Source organism: Mytilus californianus, unplaced genomic scaffold, assembly GCF_021869535.1.
Source record: "Mytilus californianus isolate M0D057914Y unplaced genomic scaffold, xbMytCali1.0.p SCAF_5, whole genome shotgun sequence".
Taxonomy (NCBI): Eukaryota; Metazoa; Mollusca; class Bivalvia; order Mytilida; family Mytilidae; genus Mytilus; species Mytilus californianus.
Window position 1 is genome coordinate 16,530,000 of NW_026262701.1, and position 25,558 is coordinate 16,555,557.

Consider the following 25,558-nt stretch of genomic DNA (forward strand, 5'->3'; position numbering starts at 1 on the left):
AGGAATGATAGAGAAATTTTCATTGTTACTTGTAGCAAGAAAACAAGGTCGGTGACACCATTTCTATACGACCGCATACAATTTTTGCAGTCGTATATTGGTATGAAGTTGGCGTCGTTGTCCGTCGTCGTCGTCGTCCGAAGACACATTGGTTTTCGCACTCTAACTTTAGTTTAAGTGAATGGATCTCTATGAAATTTTACCATAAAGTTCAATACCACAAAAGGAAGGTTGGGATTAATTTTGAGGGTTATGGTACCAACAGTTAAGGAATTAGGGGCCAAAAAGGGGCCACAAATAAGCATTTTTATATGACCGCAAAAAAATTCTGGGGTTTTATATTGGTATGACGTTGGCGTCGTTTTCGGTGTCGACGTCGTCGTCATCGTCGTTGTCGTCCGAAGACACATTGGTTTTCGCACTCTAACTTTAGTTTAAGTGAATGGTACTCTATGAAATTTTACCATACGGTTCAATACCACAAAAGGAAGGTTGGGATTGATTTTGGGGGTTATGGTACCAACAGTTTAGGAATAAGGGGCCAAAAATAAGCATTTTCTAGTTTCCAGACAATAACTTGTGGAACGGTGTATGGATCGCTCTGAAATTATACCACAAGTTTTCATACCACAAAGGGATGGTTAGGATTTGCTATAGGGGGTTGTGGCTCAAACCGTTTAGGAATTCGGGGCAAAAAAGGGGGAAAAACAAGGTTTTCCTGGTTAATGGACAAATACTTTATACAAAACATAATTTTAAGCAGTGTAAGGGAGATATTACAATACAATATTTGAATTATCTCCCTTACACTGCTTTTAAATTCTGTATAAAGTAATGGTTAATGAACAATTAAGACAATTTAAAACAGTGTAAGGGAGGTAATCTAAATACAACGTTTTGATTACTTCCCTTACACTGCTTTTAAATTATGTTTAAAGAAATGCATATTTATAAATGAAGACCATTAAAAATATCTGCAAATGTTGCATCTTTTTTTTTTTTACAAAAAAATCCATATGAAAGATTTGACACCATATTTTAAATTCTATTATAAAATAGATTAAGTTAGCACTATGGTAAATTTAAATCGGTAATTGGAAATTTGAATTGCGATTATGACCATAACTTGAGGGAAAGCATTTTTTTGGGGGGAAGGGAGGGGGGGGTCAATTATTTCTCATTTCAGATTTCAGAAATTAAAAAGAATTATTCTTCAAATATTATTTTTTTTTTCAAATTTCAAAAGTAATCTTCAATTGCACAGTATGGCGCATTAGATTTGTAAAATCTTTGACCACATTTATTTATTTGTTATGCCGAATCTAACCGTGTATTTAGATTTTTAATTTTGGGTCCAGTTTTCAAATTGGTCTACATTAAGGTTCAAAGGGTCAAAAATTAAACTTAGTTTGATTTTAACAAAAATTGAATATATGGGGTCCTTTGATATGCTGAATATAAACATGTATTTAGATTTTTGATTTTTGGCCTAGTTTACAAGTTGGTCCAAATTGGGGACCAAAATAAAACTTTGTTTGATTTCAACAAAAATTGAATATATGGGGTTCTTTGATATGCTGAACCTAACCATGTATTTAGATATTTTATGTGTAGGCCCCGCTATCAAATTGGTTCATATTGAGGTCAAAAGGGTCCAAAATTAAATTTTGTTGATTTCATCAAAAATTGAATTCTTTGGATTCTTTGATGTGCTGAATCTAACCATGTATTTAGATTTTGGATTTTGGACCATCATAGGTAAATTAAAAATTATTAAGTTCTTAGACCACATTCATTCTATGTCAGAAACCTATGCTGTGTCAAATATTTAATCACAATCCAAATTCAGAGCTGTATCAAGCTTGAATGTTGTGTCCAAACTTGCCCCAACTGTTCAGGGTTCCACCTCTGCGGTCGTATCAAGCTGCGCCCAGCGGAGCATTTTATTGTAACTTCCAGACATTACTTCTGTGTTAATGATGGATCTCTATGACATTGTATCACAAGGTTCCATATCACAAAGGGAATGCTGGGATTGATTTTGGGGGTTATTTCCTCAAAATTTTAGGAATTAGGGGCCAAAAAAGGGGCAAAAAACAAGCATTTTTATACGACCGCAAACATTTTTGCGGTCGTATATTGGTATGATGTTGGCGTCGTCGTCGTCGTCGTCCGGCGTCGTCCTGCGTCGTCCGAAGACACATTGGTTTTCGCACTCTAACTTTAGTTTAAGTGAATGGATCTCTATGAAATTTGACCATAAGGTTCAATACTACAAAAGGAAGGTTGGGATTGATTTTGGGGGTTATGGTACCAACAGTTAAGGAATTAGGGGCCAAAAATAAGCATTTTTGTAACTTCCAGACATAACTTGTGTTTTAGTTTATGGATCTCTCTGACATTGTACCACAAGGTTTCATATCACAAAGGGAATGCTGGGATTGATTTTGGAGGTAATTGCCTCAAAATATTAGGAATTAGGGGCCAAAAAAGGGGCAAAAAACAAGCATTTTTCTAGCTTCATGACAATAACTTCTGTGAAAGTGTATGGATCTTTCTGAAATTGTACTACAAGGTTCCATATCACAAAGGGAAAGCTGGAATTGAGTTTGGGGGTAATTGCCCGAAACGTTTAGGAATAAAGGGCCAAAAAGGGGCCAAAAATAAGCATTTTTCCTGTTTCCAGACAATAACTTGTGTTCAAGTGTATGGATCTCTCTGAAATTGTACCACAAGGTTCCATATCACAAAGGGAATGCTGGGACTGATTTTTGGGGTATTTGCCTCAAAATTTGAGGAATTAGGGGCCACAAAAGGGGCAAAAAACAAGCATTTTTCTAGTTTCATGACTATAACTTGTGTGTAAGTGTTTGGATATTTCTGAAATTGTACTACAAGGTTCCATATCACAAAGGGAAAGCTGTAATTGAGTTTGGGGGTAATTGCCCGAAACGTTTAGGAATTTGGGGCCAAAAAGGGGCCAAAAAACAAGCATTTATCTAGTTTCCAGACAATAACTTGTGTTCAATTGTATGGATCTCTCTGAAATTGTGCTGAAAGGTACCATACCACAAAGGGAAGGCTGGGATTGAGTTTGGGGGTGATGAATCATAAGGGGGTTCGAAATATTTGGGGGGGGGGGTTCCTTTTTTTTCTTTAAAATTTTCCATTTTAAATTGGTTATTTCTGATTTATATATAAAAGCAAATAATAATGATATGGTTTGAATAGGTAAATTAAAAGTTTTTAAGTTCTTAGACCACATTCATTCTGTGTCAGAAACCTATGCTGTGTCAAATATTTAATCACAATCCAAATTCAGTGCTGTATCAAGCTTGAATGTTGTGTCCATACATGCCCCAACTGTTCAGGGTTCGACCTCTGGGGTCGTATAAAGTTGCGCCCAGCAAAGCATTTTATTTCCTTTATTTTCTTATTTTCTATGCAAATTTTGCAATTTTGGACGACTTGTTGCTTAAAGTATATCAAGGTGACCCAATTTTATTATTATTTTTTTTTTTTTAAAGCATATACAGAAAAATAAAACTTCATTTTGGCAAAGTATAAGAAATGTTGCACCTTAAAACTATATTTGTTTTGCAGTGAAATTCTGTAAGAATGTATGTGATGCATTGCACAAGAGTTTTTTCCCTGTACTTTATATGCCATTGCAATATAAAATCTTCTCCATAATTGCAATGTATGACATAATCACTTCATATCTGCATGTTGCTTCTTAAGATTCTTTCTGAAACTGCATGCATTCTTAAATATACAGATTCAATTTTGAAAATATTTTATTTTAGCTTGTTCTTTTACCAATTCTTATTTATTATATATTTTAGCATGTACCCTTTGTTATTGTGTTGATGTTGCGTACAGAAAGATATTTGAGATACAAAAAAAATCTAGTATGCCTAAATCAATTTACTTAACACCACTTTTGGATGGATTGGTTAATTCTGTATTTTCATTCCAAATAATAGGACTTTTTATGATAAAATCTAGGCAGTTTTTTATGCTAAAGGGTATTCTCCTAGTTTCTGGAATTGATAAAAGTGAGTTCGTATTTCTTTTTGAAAATCATCTGTTTTGTTATGGCAGAGTTCGGGGATTTTCAACTTTTAGGTTTAAATCACAATATCACATTTTATACAATAATTCAAGGATTGTTACATCAATCTTTCTTAAACTTTACACTAAAAAGCAAAGGTAAGCAACCTTTTGATTTTCCCCCTTCTTTTAAACAGGCGTTATGAGACTTAGTTAAACAGATTACTAGCACCTTTTCACATGTCACAAACGAGCCCAGGAAATGAAAGTATTGCCTATTGAAATCTGACAAGAAAGAAATGTTCTAAATGTTAAAAAAGTTAATACCGGTACATGAAATGTTTCAAATTCCAAAAATATTTCTAAAAAATTTGATTATATCCCTCTAGATCTTATAACCAGTCTCCTGACTTGAATATTCTATGAGCAAGGGCTGTGATATGGACAAATGAGAGGAGGGCATGTTTAATAACACTTGGATGGGGAGGATATGCTAGACTTGCAAAATCATCCCTGTTTCATTGTTTATTATAACTGGTTGATTATCTTTATGGAATCAAATCCAAAATAAAAAGAGAAATAAATGTAATTAGTCCCCTACCGATGAAGTCGAAGGGGACTTTAGGTTTGCACTCCGTCTGTCTGTCTGTCTGTTTGTCTGTCTGTCTGTCCATCCGTCAGTCCGGCAAATCGGTTTTCCACACTTTTTTTACTTCATGCTTGAAGATATTGATTTGAAATTTGGTATATAGTTTTATCATGACAAGTTACAGATCAAGTTCGAATTATGTTCCTGTCTGATGATTTTGTGCAGAGTTTATTATGGTCCTTGGAGTTAGAAAATTTGCTAAAATCATAAGTTTTCCGCACTTTTTCTTTGTCATGCTTGAAGTTATCAATTTAATGATTGGTATACAGTTTATCATGACAAGTTACAGATCAAGTGATGATTTTGTGCACAGTTATGGTCCTTGGACTTACAAAATTCACTCAAATAATCAGTTTTCCACACTTTTTTTAGTCATGCTTGAATATACTGACTTGATATTTGTTATGAAGTTTACATCATGACAAGTTGTAGATAAAGTAAGCATTTTGTTCCAGTACAATGAATTCTTAACCGGTAGGGGACTATGTATTGCCATGCAATACTCCCAGAATGCTTGTTTTGTGAAGGTTGTTATTTTCCAAAACAAAAAAAGAAAACCTTTTATAAATGTACAGTATCATATTATTATTTTGTATGTTTTTTTTCTGATTAATTTTACAATTTATTTTGCTCATAGTATCTTTTGCTCAATATGCTGTTCTTTATCAAAAAGCCTCAATGTAAAGCCTAATCCTGTGTTTAATCAAATAAATAAATAAATGAGTGTAAATGTATTGTTAAAAATACACTTACCGGTATTTGCTTATATATAATGTGTTGTATAGCAGTTTTTAGATTTGCAAGTAATTGTTTGTGTTGTATAGTAGTTTTTATACGACCGGTCCTATATTGGATATGACATTGGCGTCCTCGTCGTCGTCGTCCGAAGACACATTAGTTTTCGCACTCTAACTTTAGTTTAAGTGAATGGATCTCTATAAAATTTTACCATAAGGTTCAATACCACAAAAGGAAGGTTGGGATTGATTTTGGGGGTTATGGTACTAACAGTTAAGGAATTAGGGGCCAAAAAGGGGCCAAAAATAAGCATTTTTGTAACTTCCAGACAAAAATTGTGTGTTAATGTATGGATCTCTCTGACATTGTACCACAAGGTTCCATATCACAAAGGGAATGCTGGCATTGATTTTGGGGGTAATTGCTTCAAAATTTTCGGAATTAGGGGCAAAAAAAGGGGCAAAAAAAAGCATTTTTCTAGTTTCATGACAATAACTTGTGTGTAAGTGTATGGAGCTTTATGAAATTGTACTACAAGGTTCCATATCACAAAGGGAAAGTTGGGTTTGAGTTTGGGGGTAATTGCCTTAAACGTGTAGGAATTTGGGGCCAAAAAGGGGCCAAAAAACAAGCATTTTTCTAGTTTCCAGACAATTACTTGTGTTCAAGTGTATGGATCTCTCTGGCATTGTACTGAAAGGTACCATACCACAAACGGAAGGCTGGGATTGAGTTTGGGGATGATGAATCATAAGGGGGTTCAAAAAATGGGGAGGGGGGGTTCCTTTTTTTTCTTAAAAATTTTTCATTTTAAATTGGTTATTTCTGATTTATATATAAAAGCAAATAATAATGATATGGTTTGAATAGGTAAATTAAAATTTTTTAAGTTCATAGAACACATTCATCATTCATTCTGTGTCAGAAAACTATGCTGTGTCAAATATTTAATCACAATCCAAATTCAGTGCTGTGTCAAGCTTGAATGTTGTGTCCATACTTGCCCCAACTGTTCAGGGTTCGACTTCTGCGATCGTATCAAGCTGCGCCTAGCGAAGCATTTTATTAGATTTGCAATTAATTGTTTTACTATTTTATATTGTTAGCTATTGTATTTCTATAACACTTTTATCAAATTTCTACTTATGCTATATTTCTACATTTGCTCACAACCAAATATTTACTTATGCCATATTTCTACATTTGCTCACAATAAAATAATTACTTGTGTCATATTTCTACGTTTGCTTATAACAATTAGATAATTACTTATGCTGTATTTCTACATTTGCTCACAATCAAATCTCTACTTATGCTATATATATCTACATTTGCTCACAATCAAATATCTACTTATGCTATATATCTACATTTGCTCACAATCAAATATCTACTTATGCCATATTTCTACATTTGCTCACAATCAAATATCTACTTATGCTATATTTCTACATTTGCTTACAATCAAATATTTACTTATTCTATATTTCTACATTTGCTCACTATCAAATATCTACTTATGCTATACTTCTACATTTGCTCACAATCAAATATCTACTTATGCTATATTTCTACATTTGCTCACAATCAAATATCTGCTTATGCTATATTTCCACATTTGCTCACGATCAAATATTTACTTATGCTATATTTCTACATTTGCTCACAATCAAATATCTACTTATGCTATATTTCTACATTTACTCACAACCAAATATTTACTTATGCTAAGTTTCTACATTGCTTTCTTAGAACCAAAGTACATTTTGGCAACACATTATCAATTACAGTCTTTGTACTTTATAGCCTATTTATGATAAAAATGATACTCTAATAGTTCAATTAGTCATAAACAACATCTTTAACAGAATTGATGTGATAATGCTTTAAAGTAGTGAGGAAGATCTCATTTTGATTTTTAGGTCAATAGGGTAAAGGATCTAGGTCACAGCAGCTATTAATTTACTGAAATTCAGGCAAAATTTTGGTTTCCTGTTTAAATCTTTTAAATTCTATATACATCATTCACTATTCTGCTTTGATAATGCCTCATGGAATAATGATTTGGGGGGGTCAAGGTCACAGCAGTTATTGATTTACTGATATTTTTAGCAAATTGTTCACATATTTGAATGCTATTTTTAGCTCATCGTTCCAAAGGAACAGTGAGCTTTTGCCATCACTTCCCGTCCTTCATCGTCTGTCGTCATCCGTCTGGTGTAAACTATTTCAAACATCTCCTCTAAAACAACTGAACCAATTCCAACCAAACTTAAGCTGAATGATGCTTAGGGTATTTAGAATAAAGTTTTTGTTTTATTTACTGTTTCTTCAAATAACATGGCCGCCATGGCTAAAAATAAAACATGGGGGTAAAATGCAGTTTTTGGCTTATATCTCAAAAACCAAAGCATTTAGAGCAAATCTGACACGGGGTTAAAGTGTTCATTAGATAAAGTTCTATCAGCCCTGAAATTTTCAGTTGAATCTGATAACCCATTGTTGGGTTGCTTGTTGGGTAATTTTACGGAAATTTTGCAGTTTTTATACGACCGCAAAAACATTTTTGCGATCGTATATTGGTATGACGTTGGCGTCGTCGTCGTCCGAAGACACACTGGTTTTCGCACTCTAACTTTAGTTTAAGTGAATGGATCTCTATGAAATTTTAACATAAGGTTCAATACCACAAAATGAAGGTTGGGATTGATTTTGGTGGTTATGGTACCAACAGTTAAGGAATTAGGGGCCAAAAAGGGACCAAAAATAAGCATTTTTGTAACTTCCAGACATAACTTGTGTGTTAGTGTATGGATCTCTCTGACATTGTACCACAAGGTTCCATATCACAAAGGGAATGCTGGGATTGATTTATGGGGTAATTGCCTCAAAATTTTAGGAATTAGGGGCCATAAAAGGGGCAAAAAACAAGCATTTTTATATGGACAAATACTTTAATACAAAACATAATTTAAAGCAGTGTAAGGGAGATAAATCAAATGCATCATTTGAATTACCTCCCTTACACTGCTTTTAAACTATTTATAAAGTAATGGTTAATGAACAATTAAGACAATTTAAAACAGTGTAAGGGAGGTAATCCACATATAACACTTTGATTACTTCCCTTACACTGCTTTTAAATTATGTTTAAAGAAATGCATATTTATAAAGGAAGACCAGTAAAAATATCTGCATTTTACAAAAAAATCCATATGAAAGATTTGACACCGTATTTTAAATTCTATTATAAAATAAATTAAGTTAGCACTATGGTAAATTTAAATGGGTAATTATGGTTGCAAATTCCATTGGAAATTTGAATTGAGATTATGACCATATCTTGAGGGAAAGATTTGAGGGGGGGGAAGGGGGGGGGGGGGGGGGGTAAAAAGAAATTGTGGGGGGGTCAATTTTTTCTCATTTCAGATTTCAGAAATTAAAAAGAATTATTCTTCAAATATTATTTTTTTCTTCAAATTTCAAATATTTTGGGTCCAGTTTTCAAATTGGTCTACATTAAGGTCCAAAGAGTCCAAAATTAAACTTAGTTTGATTTTAACAAAAAATTAATATATGGGGTTCTTTGATATGCTGAATCTATACATGTGTTTAGATTTTTGATTATGGGTCCAGTTTTCAAGTTGGTCCAAGTTGGGGTCCAAAATTAAACTTTGTTTGATTTCAACAAAAATTGAATATATGGGGTTCTTTGATATGCTGAATCTAACCATGTATTTTGATTTTTGGGCCCCGTTATCAAATTGGTCCACATTGAGGTCAAAAGGTTCAAAATTAAACTTTGTTTGATTTCATCAAAAATTGAATTCTTTGGATTCTTTGATATGCCGAATCTAACCATGTATTTAGATTTTGGATATTGGACCATAATAGGTAAATTAAAAAAATTTAAGTTCTTAGACCACATTCATTCTGTGTCAGAAACCTATGCTGTGTCAAATATTTAATCACAATCCAAATTCAGAGCTGTATCAAGCTTGAATGTTGTGTCCATACTTGCCCCAACTGTTCAGGGTTCGACCTCTGCGGTCGTATCAAGCTGCGCCCAGCGGAGCATTTTATTGGTTATTATCTTGAATATTATTAATGATAAAGATAAACTGCGAACAGCAAAAATGTTCAGCAAGGTAAGATCTACAAATAAGTTCATATGATCAAAATTGTCAATTGACCCCTTAAGGAGTTATTGCCCTTTAAGGACAATTTTATACAATTTGTTTATCATGTTTTCTAACTTTAAAAAATCTTCTCTGAAACTACTGAACCAATTCCAACCAAACTTAAGCTGAATGATTCTAAGGGAATCTAGAATAAAGTATGTGTTTTATTTTCTGTTTCGTAAAAAAACATGGCCGCCATGGCTAAAAATAGAACGTAGGGGTAAAATGCAATTTTTGGCTTATATCTCAAAAACCAAAGCATTTAGAGCTATGTTTATTAGGCCAAGCTCTGTCAACCCTGAAATTTTCAGATGAATTTAACAACCCATTGTTGGATAGCTGCCACTTAATTGGTAATTTTAAGGAAATTTTGCAGATTTTGGTTATTATCTCGAATATTAGTAATGATAAAGATAAACTGTAAACAGCAAAAATGTTCACCAAAGTAAGATCTACAAATAAGTTCAATGACCGAAATTGTCAATTGTCCCCTTAAGGAGTTATTGCCCTTTAAAATCAATTTTTCACAATTTGTTCATTTAGTTTGCTTACTTTAAAAAATCTTCTCCTTGGAAACTGCTGAATCAATTTCAGTCAAACTTGGGCTGAATGAGTTTCAGAGTATCTAGTATAAATTTTGTATTTTATTTTCTTGTACGTCAAGAAACATAGCCACTATGGCTAAAATGAAACATAGGGGTAAAATGCATTTCTGTGATTTTGAAGAAAATATGACAGATACAAAGAACATTTCAATGGAAGTTTTAAGCCATTTATTAATATATATTGAAAAGCAAAAATAATCATTGATGAAAGATTTAAGCAAAAAAATACAGGTGAGCGATTCAGGTTCTTGAGAACCTCTTGCTTATATGAGTAACAATAAGCGTACATATTCATTTTTTATATGCATATGCTCATGCAATTTAGTAAAGTTTGTTTAATGCTCACTTTAGTTGGGAACTTAAATGAATTATAAGTTTCTATTATTCGCATTTTATAATAGATTATTGTATTTGATCATAATATTATTGATATGACTTCTTTATGCGCTTTTCAAGAAATAAAACCATGAAGAAACTTCACTGTTTTATTCATTTCTGTTTCAGGCCTTTGCTCATCCCCCTTCGAGACCACAAGGAGTGCTATAGGTTAAGTCCTAGTTTAGCAGTAAAGCTACAAATGTCAAGAAAGTCAATTCTGATAGTTCTTTTCCAATGATCAGTAAAATTATGTGTTCTTTTTATGCTAAGTCATGCATTGTGCCTTGTATTTCTTGACGTCACATTAGCAAACTCAGAGAATAGCAAGAAATTTGCCTTATTGAAATTGAGCAACGAAGAACTAAGATCAAACAAACCACACGTTATGAAATGTAAAAGCTTTATCCAAGATAAAATATTCAACGGATGTTTCCTTTGACGTCCTCCATCAAGTGGTCTAGTTTATGTAGACCGAATAATCTGTCTCTTGTGGGGTTATATTTGTCATTTTATATTTCTTTAATATCATTTTGATTTTTTTCTTGAATAATATTGTTACATTTGCAGTTGTCAAATTGTTTGGAACTTGTTTTAGGTATAATGATCTTTCAAATTATATATTTCAGATAAGGTAATATTTCCTCCGCTCTAAATATTATATTATGAAGGATATTTTGTCTTGGCCACTAGCTTTATTGGCGTTAATTGGTTAATTCAGTAACTTTGTTATTTCATTTTTATACGCCTGTTTATGGGATGTATTATGGTATATTTTTTGTATACGTCCGTCTGTTCGTTGTCAAAGTTGTTAATATCTATTGACATAAGCTCCATTTCGATTTTTATAAATTTTAAATTTCACTTTTCTGAGTTATGGGAATTTATTTAACAGCTCTTAATTCTTAATAATAGAATTGAGAGTGAAAATGAGGAATGTGTCAAAGAGACAACAACCCGACCGAAGAGCAGAAAACAGCCCAAGGCCACCAATGGGTCTTCAACACAGCAAGAAAATTCTGCACCCGGATGTGGGGTTCAGCTGGCCCTAAAAGAAGAATGTGTACTAGTTCATGTTGTTGTCTTCAGTCTTAATTTATTTACTTGATCCTATATTTTATTTGAAGGCATGCAGGTTGTCGGTATTCCTAAGGGAACTAACTGTGCACCTCTCCTGGTCACCTTTTCTTATGAGTCAGATTTCCATCGACACTTGAGGATCACCTGATATCAACGCCAGTTTTTGGTGGGGTTCGTGTTGCTCAGTCTTTAGTTTTTTATGTTGTGTTTTGTGTACTTTTGTTTGTCTCTTTTTCTTTTTAGCTCACCTGACCTGAAAGGTCAAGTGAGCTTTTCTCATCACTTTGCGTCCGTCGTCCGTCGTCCTGCGTCCGGCGTCCGCCGTCCGTCGTCCGTAAACTTTTACAAAAATCTTCTCCTCTGAAACTACTGGGCCAAATTTGACCAAACTTGGCCACAATCATCATTGGGGTATCTAGTTTGAAAAATGTGTCCGATGACCCCGCCAACCAACCAAGATGGCCGCCATGGCTAAAAATAGAACATAGGGGTAAAATGTAGATTTTGGCTTATATCTCTGAAACCAAAGCATTTAGAGCAAATCTGACATAGGGGTAAAACTGTTTATCAGGTCAAGATCTATCTGCCCTGAAATTTACAGATGAATCGGACAACCTGTTGTTGGGTTGCTGCCCCTGAATTGGTAATTTTAAGGAAATTTTGCCGTTTTTGGTTATTATCTTGAATATTATTATAGATAGAGATAAACTGTAAACAGCAATAATGTTCAGCAAAGTATGATCTACAAATAAGTCAACTTGACCAAAATGGTCAGTTGACCCCTTAAGGAGTTATTGCCCTTTATAGTCAATTTTTTACAATTTTCATAAATTTTGTAAATTTTTGTAAATTTTTACAAAATATTTTCCACTGTAACTACTGGGCCAAGTTCATTATAGATAGAGATAATAGTAAGGAGCAAGAATGTTCAGTAAAGTAAGATCTACAAACACATCACCATCACCAAAACACAATTTTGTCATGAATCCATCTGTGTCCATTGTTTAATATGCACATAGACCAAGGTGAGCGACACAGGCTCTTTAGAGCCTCTAGTTCTTTTTTACCAATGGCGTTTTCAGCTTTATTTCGACATATGAATTTGAATGTTCCTCTGGTATCTTTCGCCTCACTTTTTCCTAATTGTCTGTCACTTCTTCTTCTTCTTTCGCAGTTCCCTTCTGTCTAGGAGCACTCTGATGAGACCGATAAATTATATTAAAAATATCTACATAAAAAACACATTTAATCATTTGTAAAATATGAATGAACATTATACTCTCCCATAATATCCAGTGTATTAACAGCAAGTCGTGAATTTAAATACTTCATTAGCAATATCAAAACTTTAGTTTAGTAATGTATAATAATTCACAATGTTACTTTTTAAAATCTAAAAATATGTATTTGATTGGCTTGAGTAGCATTGTTGTCTTAGAGGCTATTTTATGAATTTGCCTCCTTGGCGCTATTTTGCCGGCTCCTGCAAAATAGCGCTCTTACTCTATATAGGGTTTTGCTATTTTAACCGTCTTTTTAATCAGACTATGTCAAATAAAATTTTTATTGAAATTATTTATACACAAATCGGATATGATGACAAAAACCTGAATACAATCTTCTTTCAAGATGAAGCTATATATGTTGTCAACTTTCGAACAGTTTCCCGAAGTTATTGTTGCTGATGCGACATACAAGACAAACAATCTACGAGTGCCCCTTTATTTCATAATTGCAGTAGATGGTAATGGACAGCGTGAAATCGTTGCATTGTTACGATCAAGATTTGTTGTCATCCGTTATAGAACTGTTTAAAAAAACATAATTCTTAATGGGAAAATGTTAAATGTTAAAGTTATATTAACTGATAAAGATATGTCCGAACGGAAAGTATTGGGAAAGGTCATGCTTGATGGTAATCTCCAGTTATGCCTTTTTCATTTGCTGCGCAATTTCAGAAGAGAGATAACACCTGAAAACTTGTTATCACCCCTGGGGAAAAAATTAGAGCCTTAGAAATTATACAGAAAATATCTTACTCAAGATCGGAAGAAGAATATAAAACTTTTTATGAAAAATTGACCTCTGAACTTCCCGGTCCGTAGTCTCCTATTTCAACAGAAACCGGCATATTTTTATATGGATTTGCATGTTTTGGCTAATGTGTATTATATTTTTTTTTAATATCAATTTTTATATTTATGCTTTGTAAAAGTGTTCTGAAAAATACATACTTTTTAGAGACTTCTTATTAGGTAAAGAATATCAATTTAAATATGCACGCTTTGTATAAATGTTTTAAAAGAAGACATATTTGTTGATAGAGATATTCTTATTAAAGTGTACATTGTATTTTTCTATATTTTTTTCTATTCTTAATTCATATACTGAAAATCTTAAGTTAGACCGGCAAAATAGCAAAACTTTATATAGATCGTTATTTTGCCGGAGCCAAGGAGGCTATTTTGCTGGAGCCGGTAAAATAGCCCATAAGAGCCTTTAAAATAGCTGAGTGTTTGTTTAAAATGCCAAGAGTTAAAATTAAAGTACAAGTTCGTTCGGCTTAAGTACTATTATTATAAAAAGTAAGTGTCCGTAAAGAATGCTATTTTTAAAATCTAAAAGTATGAGTATATGATGTTAATGTAGTATTATTAGGTCTTTCCACTTTTCTGTGGAAAGACCTATTGTATTTGTTCTGAATATTATTAGGTCTTTCCACTTTTCTGTGGAAAGACCTATTGTATTTGTTCTGATTACTAGGTCTTTCCACTTTTCTGTGGAAAGACCTATTGTATTTGTTCTGATTATTATTATTATTATTATTATTATTTTTTTATTTTTTTTTTCTTCCGCCTAATTTTGTTCTTGCGATAAATATTTGTTTCGCAATATGTCGCTTAGATATTTCTCATATTGTATCGTATAGTTTATGCGCTTTTAAATTTCACCCTGCTAAGACGAACAATTTTCTTTGTAAGAGTTATCTCCCTATTCACTGTTTATCAAGTGTGTGCATCTCCTTCGTAACAAAAGAAGATATCGACAAAATTCTTTTCTAAATTTTTGGCTAATTTGAAACGAAGCGATTCGATGAAATTTTATAGGAGTTATCTACCTTTACCAAAAAAATTTGTCGGTATGTTTTTTTATAACCGTATAACCCTGGAATGTTTTTATTTGAGGCCCCTAGGTCCTAACTTAGAAAATGAAGTCAAGGTCAAAGGTCAAGGTCAAGTTCTAAATTTTGACTTTTCCTTGTTTTTGCATTTTCTCAAACACTTTTAAAGATATATATAAAAGAACAGGTGCAAAATGTTTGCTTTATTGTAATGAAGATATGTTACATTTGGTTTGAAACAATCTAATGGCATCTTATAGGAGTTAGTGCCCCTGAAATGTCTAATTATAAGGTTAATTGATTATTACTTCATCTTGGTTCATTATAAAGCCATATGACCTTTTACAAAAGGTTTGGTGACATATGACCTTGAAAAATGTCAACCGGAAGTGACCTTGAGAAAACCGGAAGTAGCCTTTTTTGCACTTTTTTCATGGAAAAGTACTCAGAATTCATATATTTTGTAATATAAATACATAAACTTATCACCAAAGACCAGAAGTGACTTTCGATAAACCGGAAGTGGCCAATTATCTTCTGTTTTACATGCAAAAGTATATAGAAACTATATATTTTTGGAATCAGTGTAAACGAAGCTATCAAATGAGACAGGAAGTGACGTTTTATTCACCGGAAGTAGCACATTATCCCCCTTATTTCACTCAAAAGTATATAGAAACAATTCATTTATCGCATCAGTTTGAAGAAACTTATGATTGGATACCAATTTTAACTTTGAGTAAACCGGAACTTGCTTCTTTTCAATAACTTTGAAAATTTATGTGGAAAGACCTTCAATTGTTATCTGAACAATTGGTTTTTAATTAGGTCTTTCCACTTTTCTGTGGAAAGACCTATTGGTTTTTTTCTGATTATCTTTTTTTTTTCTTCCGCCTAATTTTGTTCTTGCGATAAATATTTGTTTTGCAATATGTCGCTTAGATATTTGGTATATGATATCGAACAGTTTATGCGCCTTTGAAATTTACCCTGCGTAACCAAATAATTTTCTTTGTAGGAGTTATCTCCCCGAACACTGTTTTCCTTGTGCACGCATCCCCTCCATAACCGTAAAAGAAAGCAACAAATTTATTTTACAAAATTGCTCGTTATATCCTCAGGATGTTTTGTCCAATTTTGAACGAAGCGATACATAAACTCCATATGAGAATTATTCCCCTTCTGTATTTGACATAAGTGATATATAAATGTATAGCATGAATGGTAAGTGATAGAGACCTAAGGTATATTGATTTGAGTTCCTTGGTTCATTTAAATGAAATTGAGGCCAAGGTCAAAGGTCAAGGTCATATTCTAAATTTTGACTTTTCCTTGTTATTTGATCTCCTCTGTCACTTTTAAAATTACAAATTAAAGAACTAGTGCAAAATGTTTGCTTAATTGTAATTAAGATATGATACATTTGGTCTGAAATAATCCAATGATATCTTATAGGAGTTATTGTCCCTGAAATGATTCAATTTAAGGTTAATTGATTATTACTTTAACTTGGTACATGATAAGGCCATAGGGTCTTTTGCAAACTGTTGGTTGACATATGACCTTGAAAAAAGTAAACCGGAAGTGACCTTGAGTGAACCGGAAGTAGTCATTTTTGCGCTTATTTCATGTAAAAGTACATAGAAACCATATATTTTTTAATGGTCATACATTAATCTATCATTTGAGACCGGAAGTGACATTTCATCAACCGGAAGTAGCATATTATCTCTCTTATTACAGGCATAAGTATATATAAACTATATATTTTTGGAATCAGTGTAAATAAATCTATCATATGAGATCGGAAGTGACATTTTCTAAACCGGAAGTAGCCAATTATCTCCCTTTTTACAGGCAAAAGTATATATAAACCATATATTTTTGGAATCAGTGTAAATAAAGCTATCATATGAGACCGGAAGTGACATTTTCTAAACCGGAAGTTGACAATTATCTCCCTTATTTCAGGCAAAAGTCTATAGAAACCATATGTTTATTGAATCAGTATGAAGAAACCTATGATTGGACGCCAATAGTAGCTTTGAGTAAACCAGAATTAGCTTCTCATCAATTATTTAGAAAATTGATGTGGAAAGACCTTCAATTGTTCTTTGAACAATTGGTTTTTAATTATTTTTACTTTTTTTCCGCCAAATTTTGTTCTTGCGATAAATGTTTGTTTCGCAATATGTTGCTTAGATATTTCTCATATTGTATCGTATAGTTTATGCGCTTTTAAATTTCACCCTGCTAAGCCGAACCATTTTCTTTGCAAGAGTTATCTCCCTATTCACTGTTTATCATCTGTGTGCATCTCCTTCGAAACAAAAAAAGATATCGACAAAATTCTTTTTTTAAATTGTTTGTTACATCCTCAGGAATTTTTGCCTAATTGGATCGAAGCGATCCAGTGAGATCTTAAAGGAGTTATCTGCCTTTACCTAATTAATTTGTCGTTATGTTTTTGTAACACGTAAACCGTAAGCCGTATAAAAAAAATTTGACCAAAATGTTAGTCGCGACATGATATAACTGGAAAGTTTTTGTCAAAATGGTACACGTCATATTTTTAAGGGTTCCATGCCACTGAAATAGTAAAATGAACAAAATGAACTAATTATAGCCTCAAACTTTGCAGCTATCATGATGTATACATGCATCTTATCTTAATTTATCAACCAAGGTCCACTATCCTCCACTTTCCCCCCCCCCCTTTTTTTTTTGAGGAATCCCATTTCGCCTTGAAGTTGAGTCCTGTACATTTTACTGTAAAAAATGCAATCCTTCTGATGTACAAACTTCTTAAATAGAAATTCATTCCTGCAAAGATCGGCTCCAATTCATGTTCCCGTTAGACGCGGTCCGCTTTGATTGAGAAATAAAATTCAATGACGTAGAAAAATCGTAAATATTGCTGAAATCCTACAATCAAATTTTTTAATCATGCATTAAAATACAAATCTGTGCTCCCGTAAACATGTGTACGTAAGATGCATGCATGATCCGTCATCAATGACCTGTAAATAATAAAACCAATAGTGATCATGTTTGTCCGATCAGTACACATGTGCTCTGTTCAATGGTCTCCCCTGAAAAGAAATTAATATTCCAGACATATATATTCGAGGGTCACGTGACTTCACAACACCATCTTGCGCGCGGACCTAAATTTAGAATAAAACATTCCATATCCAAATAAGGAAAATAAAACTTCCAAGATAAAATTTACTCCGTTTTCCTAGAAATTCAATCAAAATGCATACAAAACAAATAGATGAAAAATGGAAGTCCGAGGTAACATAGAAACTAGAGAAAATGTATAAACGAATGATGCTAGGATCAATTTTTATGAGGACATCTCAGGCGTCCGTTTGGCTGTGCGAGATGTATAAGTACGCAGTCACGTTCGGTCAGAATATAGGCGTTATTTAAGTTAGCTGCGTCGCACAGAGAAAGTGCCATGCAATCAATCAATTAATCAATTAATCAATCAATCAATCAATCGACCGACCGACCAACCAACCAACCAACCAAAAAACCAATTAATCATGTTTCGGAGGGGAAAGACCGTTTAACAATTGTTTTTAAAACAATTGATTTTTATTTTTAATTGATATTATAATGTTCATATAGAATACTACTTTAATTTATGATCTAAGATATAAGATATGAGGTGGCAATAGTCCCTTGATTCATTTCAATTGTTCTGAGAACTTCTTTGTCATTTGGTAGAATGTTCATTTCAACAAAACTTTGACAGTTTACCAATAGTTCTGTTACAGCCACTTTGTTATTGAAACAGTTAGTCCACACTTTACTTCCAATTTTACTAATCACATATTCTTTAATTTGTTGAAAATGAGATTTCCGAATGTTTCTTTATGCTGGGCAGATTGTTGGAAGGTGTTGAAGGTCTTCGTATTCAAGTTTACATACAGGTCAAGTAGGGTCTACCTCTGCTTGGTTGAACTTGTCTTTTAAGGTTTGAAGCATATTATGTTCCAGTTAGCATGCGTACTTTTGTTGTAGCTTTTCTGACAACTTTACGGAGTCAGGTTAATTATTTTCATATAACCATATATTGCCTGTTTGTGTGAGCTTGCTGTTTATGTTTTCTTTCAGCCAGTCGTACCGATTTAAGATAGTATTACCACTAATACACCAACATTGCCAATTCACTGATAAAATCCCTATTTATTTTGGGCTTTTTTAAATAAATGTTATTGTAAAAGACATACCGACTTCGAATGTACAACTAAAACACAATATCAATCGGGATAAACAGTAAAATCTTTCAAATCTTCGGTCCTATTCAGATTCACATCTCTACTCTTCAATCACTCATCCACGTCCCAACCAACGAATTAATTAATTGTCCTTTGTTTAAACACTTCATGTGCAGGTGTGTCTAGAGGTGCGATTCGGACGCAAGCAATTTTTACAGCGTTTCATTTTGTTTACCCTTGTATTTATATTTTACTTAATATGTACTTTATCCCGATAGTGTATACTGTATGCACTATCAACTTCAAAAACGTGTTTGTTGGCATCTTTGTCAATTTCACTATCAACTACAGCAACATTTTTTTGTTGGCGTCTTTGTTAAGAGTTATTTGTATGTTTGTTTTATTTATTTAGTAAATTGTGTTGTATTGCTGTGATGTATGCTTACACAGTTTTTGGCTGCTGGATCTCAATAATTGTCACGTTCCCCTTTTACGTATATTGTATGTTTTGGATGCTCACCAAATTTTTGTCAATATACCGGAACTATCAACAACTTCCATACAAGTGGCAGTTTAAGATAGCTATAACATCAGGAATAACCCAACATCTTCTTCAGAAATTGTTTGTACCTAGTCATGAATATGACAAGTTTTTTTGTCATGCGTTATGTTGCTTGATAAAGTCTACTGTTTGATTTTGTCAGTTTTTATGGACGCCCCTTTTTTAATTAACCTTGGAGTCATGTAATTTTGTTACCAGTATACTTGTTTTCCTGTAAATACACACTGGAACTGGTTGTTTAGTGATGCGTTGGATGTATTGTCCTCTTTCATTTGTCCAATCTATATTCAGTGTTGATACAACGCTGTTCTTGAGATTTCTTGAGCTGACATATTTTCAAAATTGTTTTGTGATTCCTTGCGTAGTTTACTCGATATTTCTCTTTTTTCTCAATTTCTAATAAGCGTTTTGGATTCTAGGATGGGAGAACAGAATGAATTTTTATCTGTTGTGTATGCTTTTTTTTCATCCTGTTTTGTGCAAAGTTATTTATTTTCAGTTCTTATCAGGCCAAGTTATTTATTATGAAAATCATCATGCCACCCCACCTTCCACACCACGCTCAGAAAACCTAATGATCGTTCCCTTAGACGAAATGACATTTTAAAAAAAGCAAAATTCACCCGCTACTTCGTGGGGTTTGGTTTAAAATGTATTACCTTTATGTGAAAAGAGTTACTCATTTGGAATGCATCAATATTCAATAAGGCTCTCTTCATACAATGTTAACTTTAATAACAACACATAATCAATATATCAATACACAATGTTAAATAATATATATACACGACTATACATGACAAAAACAATGGCAAACTAATAGGTTGAAAGTTTATATATATTAAACATTCTCACTGTTAAAAATATTATGACTTGCATATTTAAATGCAGAAACATTTTTTTGTTGTTGTTTTTTTTTTACCTCACAGAATAGGGAATTCCACACTTTTGTACCACTTTTTTGTAGAAGTCTGTATTTGGCTTAAGAACAATGAAATAAATGAATAATTTGATTATACAAATTCTAGTTTTTATGAAACTTTGCAGTTTGTAGGCAAAATAATATTTGACAAGTATGTCAGTACTAGTTTTTTTTTAATTTGTGCGTTAATAATGACTTGTTGTGCAGGAATAACTCCAGATTTCTGAAATAATTGAATACATAGATGGTTTTCTAATAGCATATTCGTTTAAAATAGTTCTAGCTGCCATTTTTGCAATTTAGTAAACAGTTACTTAAAATTTTGCTATAGTTTCCACATATTGAACAACTGTAAATTAAATGTAGAAGAATATAATAATGCATTGCACAATGAAATGTCGGATTATGGTTAAACAAAAATTATTGAACTTCGAGGAAAATTCAAAACGGAAAGTCCCTAATCAAATGGCAAAATCAAAAGCTCAAACACATCAGACGAATGAAAAACAACTGTCATATTCCTGACTTTTGGTTCTTTTCCAAACGTCAATGAAGAAATCAACTACTTTTTTGATACCGTAATAAAAACGATCAGACCAAGACCACGAACCAAATTCAAAATATTATCTTTCGTTGAGGACTTCGGACATGTAATAGGCAATACTTTATCTTGTGCTCGTTTGTTGTTTGTTATTTGTAACTAAAAAAAATCTCTCTTATATTTTTACAAGCGGAATTCAAAGAGCGCATTCGAAGATATTTGTAGATAAAATTTTCTATGTACAATTACATTTCCTCAACTACATCTGTCCCGAGGTTTTGGATCCTTTCATAGCTGTTAGAATACTAATGGCAATCGAAACCATTCTATGTATCCCATTCTCCTTTCCGCTTTGTTTTACTGACTCGTTCAGGTGGCAACAGTCAATATCTTGATCAGAAGTACTTTAAAGGTACATGTGATCGTTCACTATATCAGTTTGTTCTTTCACTAAAGTTTCGTACACATTAACTGACGCACACTCGTCATAAACGTGTGTTCTGTCGTCCAAGTTTTCTTCACAAGAAATTTGGTCGTATGTCTTGGGAATACATTCGTCGTAATTGTGGGAGCTGGTCTGCCAATTTCCAGATAATGGTTGGTAAGGACTGGACGTATCAATAGTTATAAGTAAATGTGCATTATGTGAAGTGTGCTCAATAATTTCAGGCAAATCCACTGAACTTTGGGTAACTGTTCGGTTAAAAACATTTCCCGAATGCTCATTGTTTGAAAGCCTTTCAAATGTAGTTGGATTACGTTGAGAACGCGGGCTGCTTTCGGTGCTTTCGTAATTGTTTTCATTTGAGTTTCTTCCGTTTGGAGATTCCCTATCTACATCTATTCGTGAATTCGAATGCTTTATTTTGATAGCATCTACATATCTGCTTTGTGCTTGGAAAATTACAAATGCTACAATCCCAACGAAAATGATTATTCCAGAGGTAGTAGCAGCAATTATGTATATTTGTAGACTAGCAAAACCTATAAAGAATAGCAAAATATTATTTGTTTATATTTCGTAAAGCGTAAGGTGAAAGCCTTTAACTCTTCCGATTATAGATACTACAAATAAGTTCTAAGAAATCATGAAAATGGCTCATTGTTGTTTGCATAATGTATAGTGGCAAATATGTCATGTATATTCAGAACGAGTATGGAATGTACTTGCTTTTTATATTGTCGCTATAAAATATGTAACCGAATATTTCGCACAAATCCAATCTATATATTTTCATATCTTCTTTATAATATACTCTATTCTTCTCATTTTCAAAATTGTCCTGAAAGAGCTTGACATAGTCTTCTCATTATTTATACAATTCGAATGAAACATAATTAATCCATGATTCCCCTTAACTGTATGATATTTAGTTGGTCAAGAAGACATTGTAATATAAAGAATTTTCTTTGATATAATATGCAAATGTCAATAGAAGTATTGCTTTTATTCGGGATTCTTGGATGAAGCTGTAAAAGTCTGTTTTAGATATATATACATGGGAACATTAGTTTTTTGATTTTTTTTAGTCCATAAATGATGTAGATGTGTTAACATGACTATGATTGCAATCTGATTAAAAACAACCCACGTTTTAATGCCTTGTAAACGAAGCGAGAGCACACGATCTGCGTTTTTATCTGAGTGACAAAGGTTACATATTCATTAGCTTAGAAGACATTTAATGTTTATACACTGTATTTGACTTTTAAAACTTTTAGTCTCCTGCGTTCTCATTAAATGTTATTCCAGGAACACGTGTCAGGAGCACAGAATCGGTATCATACATAACATTTTCTACATTTCAGTATATTATAAACTTTGAAATAGTCAGTACCCGTAGACGTTTCATCACTGATCATTATATCTGATACCACATCTACATTTACAGTCCTCTCAGATGACACTTTCATCGGCTTCTCCTCGCCACTGTTGGTTGTTTCTGTTTTGATTAGTTCAGTGGTCCATTTGTATTCTGAAAATGTTGTAGGTTAAATGAATTAAATGAAATGATATATCTTTGCAAATTAGTATGCATATCGACATAAAAAAGTTAACGCATTAGAATAAATGATATGGTTGGTGTCAATTTACTTTATACTTTTCAGAAACATATATTATCATTTAATAGGAAGTGTTGAGGACTAAACATTTATTAAAAAAAAACACTTTACTTTGACTATCTGAAAATCTGATATATGTAATACGAAGCATACATTAAAAAAAGAAGTTGATATGACTGTCTGGTTTATACAATCAATACATTAACCATGTTAACTGAGAATGATAACCACCATGCAGACATTCTGTATCATAAATTATAAATTAGCATTTTTTTCCGAAGTTAAATATGTTACCTGTCTCAAATCAGGAGCCTGAATTTCAGTAGTTGTCGTTTTTTGCTGTATATATTATATTTGTTTTTCGTTTTTTTTTTTGTTGCTTTGTACATAGATCGTTAGTTTTCTCGTTTGAATTGTTTTATTTTACATTTGTCATTTCGGGACTTTTAATAGCTGACTCTGAGGTATAGGTTTTGGTCATTGTTGAAGGCCGTGCGATGACCTATAGTTGTTAATTTCTACGCTATTTTGTCTCTGGTGGACAGTTGTCTCATTGGCAATCATATCACATCTTGTTATTCTTATATATATATATATATATATATATATATATATATATATATATATATAGAAATTTCAAGGTGAACCACTGAAGGTAAGTCACTAATATTAGGTACTATGCAGTCGTATTACCATCATTCAGTACATCTGACTTGAAAGATTATTAAGTCAAGCCCCTCATCTATGTCCACTGAATTTTATAAATAGTTCCTATGTCAAAGAGTGTGCTCTTTATATGTTTCGGAGTGACGTCTATTTTCCCTGAGATAGTATTTGTTTAGGGGCAATCTGAAGTCCGCCTCCGGGTGCGGGATTTTCTCACTGTGTTGAATACCCATTGGTTGCCTTGGACTGTTTTCTGCTCTTTGGTCGGGTTGTTGTTGTCTCTTTGACACATTCCCCATTTTAATTCTCAATTGTATGCTTGGATAGTTTAACGTACTAAAATTTGCACTTCTCATTTTCATGGAGATTATTTGGCCTCGCCCGCTAAGTCATTATATCTTGACTTTGATGTTTACGGCATATTTAACATGTCAAAGTTTTTAACTTGTTACTTGTATTGGGCCAGTCAGTTTAAAGGGAACCACGTATGGTTAGTGAAAGATATGTGGTATGCAGTTGCATTAGCATAGACACATCTCATGTCCACGATGACGATTCAGCCGCGCATGTTGTATCGACACGGTCAAATTATCCCCGAAAGGTTTTAGCTTAAATGCTAAGCAGAATTACAAAACCAACCTGAACGACTCGCGGCTGATATATTCAAGTATAGAAGTCGTAATAATCTATTCATTTATACGTCCGTACATTTGTCTTTTACTTCTTATGAATTGTTTCGTTGCGTATTTACCCTCTGAATTTAAGCTCTGATTTCCCTGTTTACGTATATTTGTATGTATTTCTACCTGATAAATTTATATGTACCTTTTACAGCCAACCTGACGTAGTTATACAAGGTTTCATTAACCGTGTCAACAGTACAACAATATAACCCCGCATCTTGGAAACTACTGTTTGAAATTTCTAAATCATATTTTTCTCCACCTTCTTCGCCTATAATTCGAAGTCTTTCATGGAATGGTAATTTATTATTTATTCTCCAGCCATCTGTATATGTTATGCCTATTCCTGTAGATGTATCCCTGTTTCCATTCAGATTAAGCCATTGAATTATTCTGTTTCCCAGTATATTCCGGCATGGTAGGTAAACAGAATCGCCAACTATACATCTGATTTCAGGATATTGATCAGAAAATACTGCTGAAAAAAGAAAGCAACGGATGCTTATAAAAAGCCACATATACACTAAATGTACATTTTTATATATATATATATATATATATATATTCTAGGCACTTTATATAAATATATATATTATATAAACAAGTCTAAATTGAAAACAACGTTCTAATCTATTATATATATATACATTATACTAATGTAGTAGCCATGTAAATATGATACAATATTGTACAATGTTGTACATTCATTTATAGAATATCAATCTAAACTTAACTAGTCTTCCTGTGATCTTTCTATTTAAATACCTTTAACCAAACATGCATATAATGAGATAAAAACGAAGACATCCATTCAATCCAATGTCCATTAGTGTATATAATGATTACTTATTGTTATATTTTGAATACATTGGAAATTAAGGAAACAATGTTATTCATAGCTATGTATTTCCCGTTTCCGTAATCAATTGAACTTGGGGAAAAAAACGAAAGCAAAACAATGAATGATGATTGTTATTGAATACATTGTACTTCCGTCGTTGTCACGTATTTTAAAATTAATAGTATTTTTAGTATGTTTTGGTAAGAGGAAATATTGATGAAAATCTAGCAAAATTGATGGTTTCGATT

The 25,558-nt window shown here is 32.8% G+C and overlaps 1 protein-coding gene and 1 long non-coding RNA gene across 2 annotated transcripts in view; one reads left to right on the top strand and one right to left on the bottom strand.

Annotated features, from left to right (window-relative positions):
* The window catches only part of LOC127701115 (uncharacterized), a 37,230-nt gene extending 28,448 nt beyond the window's left edge, over positions 1–8,782 (top strand). The window contains exon 2 of the long non-coding RNA XR_007981822.1: positions 8,119–8,782. This is a non-coding gene — a long non-coding RNA (uncharacterized LOC127701115). The remainder of the gene's footprint in view (positions 1–8,118) is intronic.
* Positions 8,783–20,307: 11,525 nt separating this feature from the next.
* Positions 20,308–25,290, bottom strand: LOC127701071 (uncharacterized). Its single transcript, XM_052204865.1, has 4 exons — positions 25,235–25,290; positions 24,612–24,947; positions 22,895–23,032; positions 20,308–22,040 (listed from the first exon to the last, which is right to left on the bottom strand). The coding sequence occupies exons 1-4, from the start codon at positions 25,278–25,280 to the stop codon at positions 21,463–21,465; spliced, it is 1,098 nt and encodes a 365-aa protein (XP_052060825.1). The 5' UTR covers positions 25,281–25,290; the 3' UTR covers positions 20,308–21,462.
* Positions 25,291–25,558: the final 268 nt, after the last annotated feature.

Excerpts from the sequence above, each read along its gene's own strand:
- LOC127701071 (XM_052204865.1), bottom strand. The coding sequence starts at position 25,280 with ATGGATGTCTTCGTTTTTATCTCATTATATGCATGTTTGGTTAAAG. Across the intron at positions 24,948-25,234 it reads ATATGCATGTTTGGTTAAAG|CAGTATTTTCTGATCAATAT; the intron begins GTATTTAAATAG and ends TTCTTTTTTCAG. Across the intron at positions 22,041-22,894 it reads CAGTGATGAAACGTCTACGG|GTTTTGCTAGTCTACAAATA; the intron begins GTACTGACTATT and ends TATTCTTTATAG.